This window comes from Globicephala melas, chromosome 4 (assembly GCF_963455315.2).
Source record: "Globicephala melas chromosome 4, mGloMel1.2, whole genome shotgun sequence".
Classification (NCBI taxonomy): domain Eukaryota; kingdom Metazoa; phylum Chordata; class Mammalia; order Artiodactyla; family Delphinidae; genus Globicephala; species Globicephala melas.
The window spans coordinates 121,741,491-121,754,066 of record NC_083317.1 but is presented as its reverse complement, the minus strand read 5'-3'; the positions used below and the strand labels follow the sequence as shown (position 1 = coordinate 121,754,066).

The window sequence follows — 12,576 nt, the reverse complement described above, 5'->3', positions numbered from 1 at the left end:
AAGCAGAAACTCTAGTCCAGATGCATCCCCTGGGTCTACAAGTTTGAGCATCTGGGCAACTAGGGTGACAGCAGTGGGAACTTGCTTTCTAGTGAACGCTGACCTTGCCCCAGAAGCACACAAACCCCCAAGACAGATCTTGGAAAACAGACCTCATCCCTAAGGTCCTCACAATCCTACAAAGTCCATCTCAAGTCCCAGCTGGGGGACCTGTGCTCTGATGCAGCCTGTACTCACTAAGTTCCCTAATCTTTGAGTACTTATAGTTTGCACCACACCCTTTCTGGCCCCATTTCATATAAAGATATATATTGTTCAGCACTGCTCTGTAGAGTTTGGCTTTGTCACCCCCATTGGATAATGAGACTGTTTAGGGCAGAAGCTGTGCTATTCTTCATCTCTTTTTTCTCTAGAAAAGCCAAACACTTTAGGCAGTTATAACCCAACTTTCTCCAAGTCCACAAACTCCCTTGGATTCAAGAAGAAAAGGATCCTCTGAGTTTATGTAGTTAGTCAGTGACCGACATTTTAAAATGTCACATGTAAGGAGCATCACACCAAATGTTGTGATGTTCCTGTCCTTACAGAGCTTGCAATATAACTCTCATAGCGGATGCCTGACATACAGTTGACATGGTGATGTCTGTGGGAGAGGAAAGGAGGGACGCAGGAAGGAAGGAGGAAAGAGCCTCACGAGCACTCAAATGCGAAACATTTAGAAATATGAGCCTCCTCTTTCTGGACTGGCCCTCCATTCTCCACTTTGAAAATATGAGAAAACCCCACTCCCTTCCTCCCTCCTTCTGCTTTCATGCTACAGACATGGAAGGCGTTGCTCTAGGACTTGTGGGAATTATAAAAATGAATAAAATATGGCCCTGATCATAAAATATTAAAGTATTTTAATCCTACCAGGCGTCTTCCTTCTGCCCAATCCTATGATCCTGATTTCCAGTGAGAATAAGGTACAAGGGTTTCCTAAGTGTCTTCTTATATTAAGCCTGCATTTCATAACCAGTTCCCCTGCATCTTATTTAGTCATTCTACATGATGCTGAAATGTTATCTTAAAGAGAATTTTCTCAGAGGAATATAGATGGGGATTTACTTTTATATATAATGACCATATTTATATATAACGAAATGGATAACAGTATGGTTTTTAAAACACAACATGTTGAAATCTCTTTGGCTATGTTCAGACCAGTGATTGTGTGCACACACTATCACGCACACTGCCACACTGCATGGCACACTCCAGCGGGCTCCTTTCAGATTCTCTTCCTATACACATGCATCAGACTATCACACAGGTATATTTAAATGCCACGTGACATTGGAGAGAATTTAGGAGCCTCAAGAAAATGTAGTTAATACATGAAGATTGAAGAACTGAGTTTTGTAGTTCTTTCACTCTCTATGCACAGAGTGGCTACCAAGAATAATCTAAATAAATGAGGTATTGTCTCTTACTGAAAAAACAAGATAAATCCTTAAACTACGTAAAATGATATTTCAACTTAATAAGGGTATCAGACACTGCTGATTGGCAACTCAGCATCTATCCCCTCTTTTTCCCAACAAAACCCTGATTTCTTCCGCTAACCATCCCTCCCCACATGTGCTCGGGGTAAGGTGACCTCTCTCTCAGTTCCAAGGGTGTTTCTATTCCCCTTGCTGATAATTGGTACTAGAAGGCATGTAACTCTATTCCTGTCAATAAAATGTGAAGAGAAGCTTGCTAGGAGGCTTCTTAGAAAAGTTTTGACATCCTAAAAGAGGGGACGAGGAGAGATGAGCTCTCTTCTTCCTCAGGCTATTATTGTGCCTGGTCAGGACACCAGGAACTGCCATGCCCACCTTGCTCCCAGCCCGGCATTGAAGTCAGCACTGGGAATGGCAGAGCGGAGAAAAGGAAAAGAAACCTGCATCCTTGAAAACAACAGCAGTTGCTGAATCAGCCAGCCCTGAAGACTACTCTTCTCTGGACTTCTAGTTATGGGAGATAATAAATTGCCATGTTGCTTAAGTCTGTCTGAGTCAGGGTTCCTGTGACTAGCAGTGGAACACATCCTAACAGATACCGTTTTTTTTTTTTAACAAGTGAATGTACAAAGTCCCAAAGAACCCTAAAGGAGAGATCAACTAACTCCACCCCCTAACGTGTTAAGGAAGGCTTCGCAGAGGATCTTCCTAAGGATGCACTGGATTTGCAAGGGAGAGAAGAGGGCGTGGACTTTATAGGGAGAAGCACATGGAAATAAATAAGTGGGGTGCTAATCGGGAACATCGAGCAGTTTGGGTGGCCCACTAGGGCACCTGAGATCAAGGACCCCAGTGAGGGTGTTCAAGAGGGAGAGATGGTTGCCAAGAAGATCCTGAGGAAGAACAGAGTGAGCTCCTTTTGAAGAGGCAGATTTGTTCTGTTTCGGGGCAGAGGAAAGAGCGTTTGGAGAAAATTATCCGAAGAGAGAAAAGAGAATTGAGAAACAGTGGGAACATGGAGAGGAAGTTAACATCAGAAAGAGTGTCTATTTATGTGAAAAAGAATTTAACAAAGGAATTTGAGAAGAGGAATTTCAAGATGACAGGAATAAAATAAAGCCAAGGAAGAGTGTTCTTTACCACTCTTAAGACTTTTTATAGTGGGAGACTCTTTAAGGCAGGGAATCTAAGATGTTATTTCAGTCACTCAGATTAAAAAATATGAACTAGGGATCCAAATGTGGAAATGAAGAAGGAAAGGGTGTGATAAATATTCGAAGGAAGCCAAATCGCTGGACACCATTTAACTGTAAGATAGTATTCACAAATATTAGATATTACGTGTTATCGCTACAATTTTTAACTGTTTACTTGATATTTATCCACCTCTACCGTCTTATCAAAGCCTTTGTCAGAACACTGATTTACAGGGATGATATGGGTTTGAGTTTCAAATGCTAAATGCATTCCCTAACATTTTCCTTTAGCAGTTTAGTTTTACACTGAGATTAGTCAGGGATAGAACCAAAAGTAAAAATATACAATGCCTTCTGGCTATTTAGGACTTTTGTTCTCTCTCTGCCCTCCCACCAACCTTCTAAATTCAAAGGACTAAAGGAAGGTGTGGGTGTTGCTAAAAGGGACATAATTTATTGCTTTGTGCTGGCTCACTACCAACTTGCTTTGCTGAAGAAAAGCATCCCATAACGATTTCAGAACAGGTCTGTCTGGGGCATCTGCCCACAAGAGTATCCCATGATATTCCAAGGTGGAAAGTGGTCCATGAAGCTGTTCCACCTTGGGATGCTTCATCCATTCAAAGTTCTATCTTCTCACAGGTTAGAGTCATATGTGAAATGACAGAGTCCCAACCATGAGATCTTCCACCATGGTAGGCTGCCCGATGTGCACAACCATCCTTGGTGCATACCAGACAACACACACATGCACACACTTGTGCATACAACACACACAAACACACACATTTCACAGCACTCCGGGATTCCTAACATAACACTATAGGTAACTTTTCTCTAGAAACTATCTCAGCCACAGCTTATATGTAGCTAATACCCTTCCTTGAAATCATCTTAGAAAGTTTACAAAAGAAATATAGAGATATCTACCTAGATAAATACTGACTAAAACAAAATGATTTCTTTTATAATGTTTACACAGAACAGTCTATTTTTTCTCAAACCAGAGGTGGAAATGTCACGAAGTATTCTAGATAGTGAAAGAGGAAGGGACTCTCCAATACATGGAGATTGTCTCCCAAACTCTCTCTTCATCACAGCAGGGTAATGAAGTGAGAAAGAAAAAAGATAGGAGAAAAGGAGACAAAACTAGAAACTGGATGTTTCATTTTCCTAGTGGAGTAGTTCTCAGACTTTAGTGCATCAGAAACCTCTGAAAGTTTCATTAAAACACTGCTTTGCTGGACTCCAAGTTTTTGACTTAATAAGGCTGGGTTGGGGGCTACATATATACATATCTAACAAGTTTTCAGGTGATGCTGATGCTTCTGGAACCCTACTGTGAGAAGCACTGTCTTGTAAGACAGCAGTTTCTACCAATACGACTGCCATCACAGTCATAGAACTCCATCAAAATCCATGTCACCTCAGGTTCATGCACACAGGTTTCATCAAGCTTGGAGAGCCCAGAGGTATAAGTAATTTTATCTTCAGTCTCTTCCAAAAATTTAATTCCATTAAACTAAGGTGAGATGAAAGCCTAGTTTTGCACACTCCACCTGAATAAGGCATTTGTAGTTCCTTCCCCACCCATCCTGACAATCACAGGCATTTAAAACCAGAATCACCGTGGACTTGCAACACCGCCTTCCCTGATGCTGGGGCAGGTGTTTCCGGGGCAGCCTCATCACTCTCACTGCGACATTTCAACCCAGCTGCTTGGCGTGGATGTGCTTTCACCATATTGCCCCCACTGTCTTTCCCATGCTGGGCTTTTGGCTATGGACAGTATAATGTTTCTGAGGCCTCAAGGTAAAAAGAAAACTTAACGATCCACCTCCCTTTCCCAACCTCTCCGCACTCCTAACTTCCTGGGAGAGTTAAATACCAACAGCAGACTTTGACGAGAGGACAACTGTGGCCAGAATTTGAGAGCACTAGCTTCCAAAAATGGTGTTTCTCCCAATTATTGCGGGCAGCCTTGGCCATAGTTGTAAATTTTTTGTTTCTGTTTCCTTAGATACAAACTGAAGATCCTCAGACCTTTTCTGCATGGATATGGTGATGATTAGCCATGAGGGTTAATGTGTAGTTAGATCTTTCAATCTCTTTCTTTTATAAACTTTCTAAAGTACTATCACCTGGCACAAAATAGACATTTATTAAGTAACGGCAACACTTCTAGGGCTAAATGTGTGATACAGGTGAAAGAATATGGGTTTTATGATCGTGGGTTTGAAGTTCAGCCCTGGTGGTTACCAGCAAGTCACTTTATGTCTCTGAGTGTTGGTTTCATCATCTGTAACATAAAAATGACAATATCTCCCCCGTGCAACACACACATGCACACACAAACACACCCATGTTTGTGATACCCAGTGGCCTTATGGAGCCAAACTGCCAAGGTATGAGTCCCAGCTTAGGTACCTAGTACGTGTGACCTTAAGCAGGTTACTTAATTTTTGGTGCCTCAGTTTCCCCACATAAAAAATGGTGGTTGGGCTTCCCTGGTGGCACAGTGGTTGAGAGTCCGCCTGCCAATGCAGGGGACACGGGTTCGTGCCCCGGTCCGGGAAGATCCCACATGCCGCGGAGCAGCTGGGCCCGTGAGCCATGGCCATTGAGCCTGCGCGTCCGGAGCCTGTGCTCCGCAACGGGAGAGGCCACAACAGTGAGAGGCCCACATACCGCAAAAAAAAAAAAAAAGGTTGTTGTGAGGATTAAATGAGTTAATATATGTAAAGTACTTATGACAGCATAATTCATACTGTAAATGCTATTTGTGTTAGCTATTTTTATTATTGTTACTTGTTATATTGTTATTTTTATTATATGTTATTTTGACATAATAAATGTTTAGCAAATATTAGTTTATCATGTTACCACTTGCCTAACCATTTAGACTATATATAATATCTCCATAAACAGTTTAAATCAAAAATTCATTTTCTTGATGTGCACACTCATTAGCCTTTAGAGTCTGAGATGGGATCCTTTGAGGCAACACAGTAGTTTGCTCTACGGGCTTCCTCTGTAGCTCCTTAGTGATTCAGAAGCACAGCAGGATACATAGGAGGTTATTTTCTTAAAATCAACTTTGAAAAACCTACACAGAGCTATACATCTTTGATTTTTTTCCACTTTTTCGAACTTTCCTTGGCTAACACTTTACAGCATGGAAAACCTGGCCCTGATCTCCGAAGCTTCTTAAACCCAACCTCTTTTTCCCCCAAGAGGGAAAGCAAGTTTAATTCATTAGGTTCTTAACCCTAATTACCTTTCCTGCAGATCCTTTCAAATTAAATCAGAGCCACTCCGGTTTTCATATGACATGCATCCACAGATCCCCAAACCCACAGCCAGACCTCACTGTTCGGATGGTACAACTTTCTCTCTTTGCCTTGCTAACAGGAATTCAACAGGATTTACTGAGCATTCCATATAAAATCAGAGCAGAACTGGAAGAACTAAGAATGGTAAAATAACACTAATTAAAATCCCATCTGGGAGAAAGACTCCGATGTCATTATAGGCTGGTAGGGTTCTGGGAAAAAAAGCTATTGGTTTGAGTTGGAGTGGCTGAGAGTTGCCTGATGGCTAATGTCAGTCTTAGCCTGAATTTTGAAGGACTTTTTTTTTTTTTTTTTTGCGGTATGTGGGCCTCTCACAGCTGCGGCCCCTCCCGCCGCGGAGCACAGGCTCCGGACGCGCAGGTCCAGCGGCCAAGGGCCACGGCCCACGGGCCCAGCCGCTCTGCGGCACGTGGGACTCTCCCGGACCGGGGCATGAACCCGCACCCCCTGCATCAGCAGGCGTACTCCCAACCACTGCGCCACCAGGGAAGCCCTTGAAGGACTTTTGAAGCTGGAAGGAAGGTTAGTGAAATCTATTTCATTTCTTCCTCATTTTATAGATAAGAAAACTAGGGCTAGAGATTAAATTGCTTGCCCAAAGTAATGCATCTAGCTACTGAAAAAAAAGAAAATCATAAGGATTTAAAAACCCAAATCCCCAAGAGAGCATCCAATGCTTTCTCCATAAAGCATGCTACATTTGCATAAGTAAAAAGCCTCAGGAGGGCCTTCCAGGCAGGGAGAAGGGTGTGAAGTCAACATCTCCTATGGGCCTGGCAGTCAAGGAGGCAGGGCTGGACTGAAGCAGAGTAAAATGCATCAGCAGGGGAGAGCCACACCATGTCCACCAAGACAATTTTATCCTGAGGAACCTCCAAGCAGTGCTAGGATAAAATTAATGCCTTATGATTTTTTAAGAAAAATAGCTTTTAAAACCTTAGTGCTTGACTAGGTAACTATGTTTTCTTTAAATCTTGAAAAACAGGCCGTTGAGTGAACTCAGCTGGCCTTATGAAACCGCTAAATATATTCTTAGAGCATCAGACATAGTCTAATAGGTTAATATAATATAGTTTAATGAATTCAAAATCTAAACTTTGTGGCTTAAAATTTCCCTTCAGCCCACTAAACAGTGAGCAAGATTTCCCCTTGTATTTGGAGACTGTCCCTCATATTATAAGCCTGTGAAATCAAAGGTAGAATTCTAAGAGATTTAAATTGTTCTGTCCCTAAACTCAGATCCCAACCCTCAAATGCATGGCATTATGAATGTCCTACAAAGGGAGCCCCCAGTGATGTGTAATGGAATTGTTAATGCTATCAGGGAACAAGGAGCAATTTTTCTTTTATGAACAACGAGCAATGGATACAGGGCCCTAAGTGAGCAGCACTAAGTGCACCATCTGCTGCCAGTCAATATTTTGACCATTAATAGTCTCTTAAGCTTTTAGTCCAATTTAAGTGAATATCATCATGGCTTATACTTTAAGCCAGTTATGGAATCTAATCCTTTGATTTTGAAATAATGAGAGCTGTAGAATGTCATGAGACACAATTACCAACCACTGTTCCTGGTGAAGCAAAAATATTGTTAAAATGCTGCCACTAATTTTTAAAAGCATCCTAGGACGCTTGATACCAAGAAAGATAGATTATTTGTATCTGGAGTATCAGAATTATCTCCAAGGAACTCCAGAGTCAAACCAGACACCACCCATGATTTTTCTTGGCCTCTACAACACTTCATATAATATAAGGTTAACAACTTGGAAATTGTTCCTAACAATAACTATAAAAGAGCAGTTAAATGTTCTGTTTGATCACTTTTCTCCTCACTTTTATTTAATTGCTCATTTCCTAAGACCCTGCTCCCTAAAATTTTTTAATTGGATTTCCCCATATACAGATAAAATGCGTCAACATCTAGTGTGTCTTCTAAAGGATAACTGACACATATCGGCAGAATAGTGACAGAAAGCAAAAGGCTGGCTGGGCTGAAACAGGAAATCCAGGGCCTTAGAGAAATATTTATGGTCCTAGATGCAGAGGAAAATGAAACGTTATATAAATAGTTGACGAGAGTAAGAGCAGTAGTCAGTCTAGTAGGGGAACTGTTAGTCAAATTCACTGATAAGCGTCAGGTACAGGACCAAGCAATTTTAGAAGATGTTTCATTACAAGCATATCTGTCTGTAAGATGGAGATGACTGAAGTACAGTTTACTTTCAAGTGTTCATCTTCTTTAAGATAAAAAAAAACTTTTAAAAGTTCAACGTGAACCATAGTTTTGTTTCTTTTCTTCCCCATTGATTATCACCAGGCCCCTGGCAGAACTCTCACAAGAGCCATGGCTTCCATCCTCTGGTGATGAAGGGGTTTATTTGGTCTTACTCTGAAATTTCATTCTTTTGGACTTTCTGGAAAATAGAATCTATCTGACTAATCTTGAAAGCATAAACAATATGAGGATGCATCTGGATCTCACAGATACATCTTCTCTCTACGACAATCATTGAAAGAATTTATTTATTTTAAAATATCTTCAGCATCTCTTAATAGAGATAGCCCAGCTCGGTGGCTAATTACATGACCTTCATATCTCTAAGTCTTCATTTCCTTACCTGTGAGATGAGGAAGCTGGACTTACAATCTCTGACTCCTTCCCAATATATGAATTTCAAATTCAGTTACAGCTACTGGGAGATTCATTCACTTGGCATCTCCCTTCCCCTTACCATGCTAGTGGGAACCTGCTGTATAGCGCAGGGAGCTCAGCTTGGTGCTCTGTGGTGACCTAGATGAGTGGGTTGGGGGGGGGGAGGTGGGAGGGAGGTCCAAGAGGGAGGGGATATATGTATACATATAGCTGATTCACTTCGTTGTACAGCAGGAACTAACACAACATTGTAAAGCTACGATACTCCAATAAAACAACAACAACAAAAGGTTTATCTGAATGTCCCTCTTATTTCTCTGTTGTAGTTTCAGATGATTTTATTACATCACTGACAGAAAGTCCCTAATAAATATTTCAGACATAACATTTAGATCATCCCTGAAGAAGACATATGAGATGTCACCAGTGCTATCCATATGGACTATTTTCAGAGATTGTCAGTGAGAACTCTTTTGAGATGAACATGAACCTTATTAGACCTGTGGATGAGTCAAATCACATGGACGCCGCCATGAGTAGCTATTCAGTTTAGGGCAAGTTCACTTCTTTGAGATTTAGTTTCTTCCTCTGTATAATGAGGTGGCTAGAGAAAATAACCTTTAAGATCTCCTTAAATTCCAACAATTATAATTCTATGCCAATAAAAAAAAACTAAACAACACTAAAATAAAAGTCTTTTCACTGATTTATACAGCTCAAGATAACTCAAGGATACTAAAAATTCTAGTAATGGGATAGTTATACATATCTGTGGATGTCTCCATAATTTTTATAATCCTTATACATTGCAGTGTTTCAGAACTTGTTTTCAATAACTCCCATATAAAAAAATTTATAAAAGAAGGACAGAAATCAGACAGCTCAACTTAATCCCACACAAACCTTAAGCTTAAACTGCCTTAAGAATAGCAATTTAGAGAAACACTATCTCAACTATTGCTCAATGTGCTAATATTTTTTCTTCTTTATTGAAGTATAGTCGATTTACAATATTGCATTAGTTTCAGGAGTACAGCAAAGTGATTTGGTTTTACATATACACACACACACACACACACACACACATATATAAAACCGAATCTTTTTAAAATTCTTTTCCAGTATAGTTTACGACAAGATATTGAATATAGTTCCCTGTGCTACACAGTAAATGTACTAATATTTTATGACTTCAACCACAACTTAAAAGTATTTCCTGCAGTTTTTAAGGATTAAAAGTTAATCTGGGAATTTTCATGTTAAAAAGTAAAAGTTACATTTATGTGTCGTGAGTACAAAGTATGTCTGAATTTTAATAGGTCAGCAAAATTTAATCAAAAGTTTTACAAAACAGTGTCTCCATCATAGATAAGCTGAAATTGGTAAATAAGTCATAGTTCAATCAAATTCAGGGCTGTGAAGAAATCTTCCCCTCTAAGAAAGGGTCATAATTTTAAAACCAGTGTTGTTTTGCTAAACTATATATAGCCCTTTAATTTAATGCCAAGAATTACATTGTTTCTGGCTTCTCAGATTACATCCTATATCCTCTTTGATTATTTATTAGAAGAGTCAGTAGAAAGCCTGGTCCACTGATGGTGGAGAAGGGCAGTGACTGGCGCCGAGGGCTTTACATCAGCTGGTGTCACTTCCCTTCTCTCTGACCATTTCTCTTTAACCTGATTGTAAGTTTTTCCCCTCAAATGAGAGTTTTGTTATGTTTTTTAAGTCCCTCAATGGAAAGGAACTTAACTGTGCTCTGAATGGACCAGCACATCAGTCTCCTGAAAGAAATTACACTGCTTAGCCTAAAACTTCTGCCTTCTAGCTCAAGTATCTCACAGTGGGATCCAGCTAAGGCATCCGATTTCTTATGGTCTCAAATCATGACTGTACATTGTTATCATCAGGACATCATATGGTTAGCATATAAAATGTGCACGGATCCTGTTCCCTGAACCTCGGGGGTATAAAAGGCTTTAGGACCTCCAAAATAAGGGAAGTGAAATATAAAAGTATATTCTTTACTATGACTTATAACAATGCCTCAGCTGTTTCCACTGTGTTCAAAGTTCCTATCCATTATCAGGCTAAGAGTGGTAAAGCAAACTATTTCATAAATCAGATCAGTTTTAAAACCACCAGTGTCTTACACTTTACTTTAAAAGATGAGAGTACATACTGGAAAATCTCTGTCACATTTTATTAAGCTTTCTGAAAGGAATGACATGGTAAGTTGCACAGAAAGAGCAATACTTGGGAGCTTAAAAGGTTAAATTCTTTTCCACACCTTGTCCCTCCCTCCAAAAAAGACGATACATAGTAAATCATACTAATAATAACTATAAACTAGAAATTATGAAATCAGGCTAAGAAATGAAGAGCACTGCATAAAGAAACTTGTGTATTATAAGAAAATAAAACATGCTCATATAATTAAAATAGATTTGAACAAAATTACTCCAATAGTAGGGGTGGAATACATACGTTCTGCAAGTTTTCTTCTTGAAACTAGTTGATGTAAGAGGATTTACTCAATACATGTTTAAGTGATGTTATTTCTAGAACTTTATAAAGCCCATCAGCCCCTCCAGTGAAAGAAGGCTGCTCTCTGTGACTTCCCAATGTCTATCATTACAAAAACAAACAGCTAGCCCTGTTTGTCTCCCCACATGACAATGGACCTGCATCTGTCGACAGGCTCGCATTATGTGCTGCGTGAGAACATGACTGTGACATTTACTCTTGTGACAAGGCAAATTTTGGCAGCTCATCTGGATAGAGATGAGCATTCATTATGCTGCAGCACCTTTCATCAAGCTAATGACATTTCAATCAGCATGTTTTCTCCAGTTTCGGTACTTTGCCATCTGAGCACAAGTCTCTAATTACGCCCAAGCAACAAGTTTCACATCAATCCTACAGTTTCTGCACTCACCGTACACCATCGCTCCTCCGGTTTCATGCAAGAAGCGAAATCGATGATTTTTAAATAACCAGATTGTCAAAATGGTAAGGATGAGCAAAAAATTAAAGACAAGCAGCTCCACCGCTCCCTGATGTTGAAACTGATACTCGTCCCTCTCTGACATGAACCTTTGCTGTCTCTCCATTCTCCAGTCTACTCGGGATTCCTTAGATAAAAACCTGGATAAGGACTGTTTTATCAAGGTTTGCCTAAGACGGTCTGGCTGCCTGAGGATTTCAGGATAACACTGCCACTTAAGTTGCTACTTCATGAGCATTCTGCCTTGGCTTAGTATTCAGATGGCTTCTAGTTACAACTTCCTGTTTCTCTCTTAAAGCAGCCTCGTCTCTTTTCAAACTCCAGAGTGTGGTTTCATCATCAACTCTTACTGTCTTTAAATGATTCATTCCATGAAATTAACTTTCATATCGGACAAACCTGCTATCAGTCATTCTGAGATCTTGAGTCATGATCTTATCGTTTAGAACAAGTCTTCTTAAGCTGCATAACAGGTGAATTGTAGATTAATAATAAAGCAGATCACCTTACATCACCAACATTTTCTAAATTCAAAAAGCCAATTCCTGAATCATAACCTCACTCACATGCGAGATTTTTCCTTTCCAACCAAAGCCTAGCAATGTGATGGGGACAGACTGAAAATGATTTCACAAGGATTTTTTTTTTTAAGTTTAGAAGCAAGAAATAATTTTGTCTATGAATGTCCCTCTGGTTTTATATAACTGGTAGTCACAAGAGCAGTATTTAAACTCTGAATCAATTGCTTTTCTTTTAACAAGAATAAATGAAAGCACAAGACAAAAAGAATTTTGTCCTATCTCTACAGCTGTGTGCTGTTTTTATATGTTGAGTCAAAAAAGAAAAGAAACTAAAGACGTGTCTTTGAAGGAAGAAACCA

General features: G+C 39.9%; 1 protein-coding gene across 1 annotated transcript in view; it reads right to left on the bottom strand.

Moving 5' to 3' along the window:
- Positions 1-11,955, bottom strand: part of SLC9A9 (solute carrier family 9 member A9) — a 538,678-nt gene extending 526,723 nt beyond the window's left edge. Inside the window, exon 1 of the mRNA XM_030873292.2 lies at positions 11,628-11,955. Within this exon, the coding sequence (XP_030729152.2) occupies positions 11,628-11,802 (175 nt within the window). The 5' untranslated portion in view covers positions 11,803-11,955. The remainder of the gene's footprint in view (positions 1-11,627) is intronic.
- Positions 11,956-12,576: the final 621 nt, after the last annotated feature.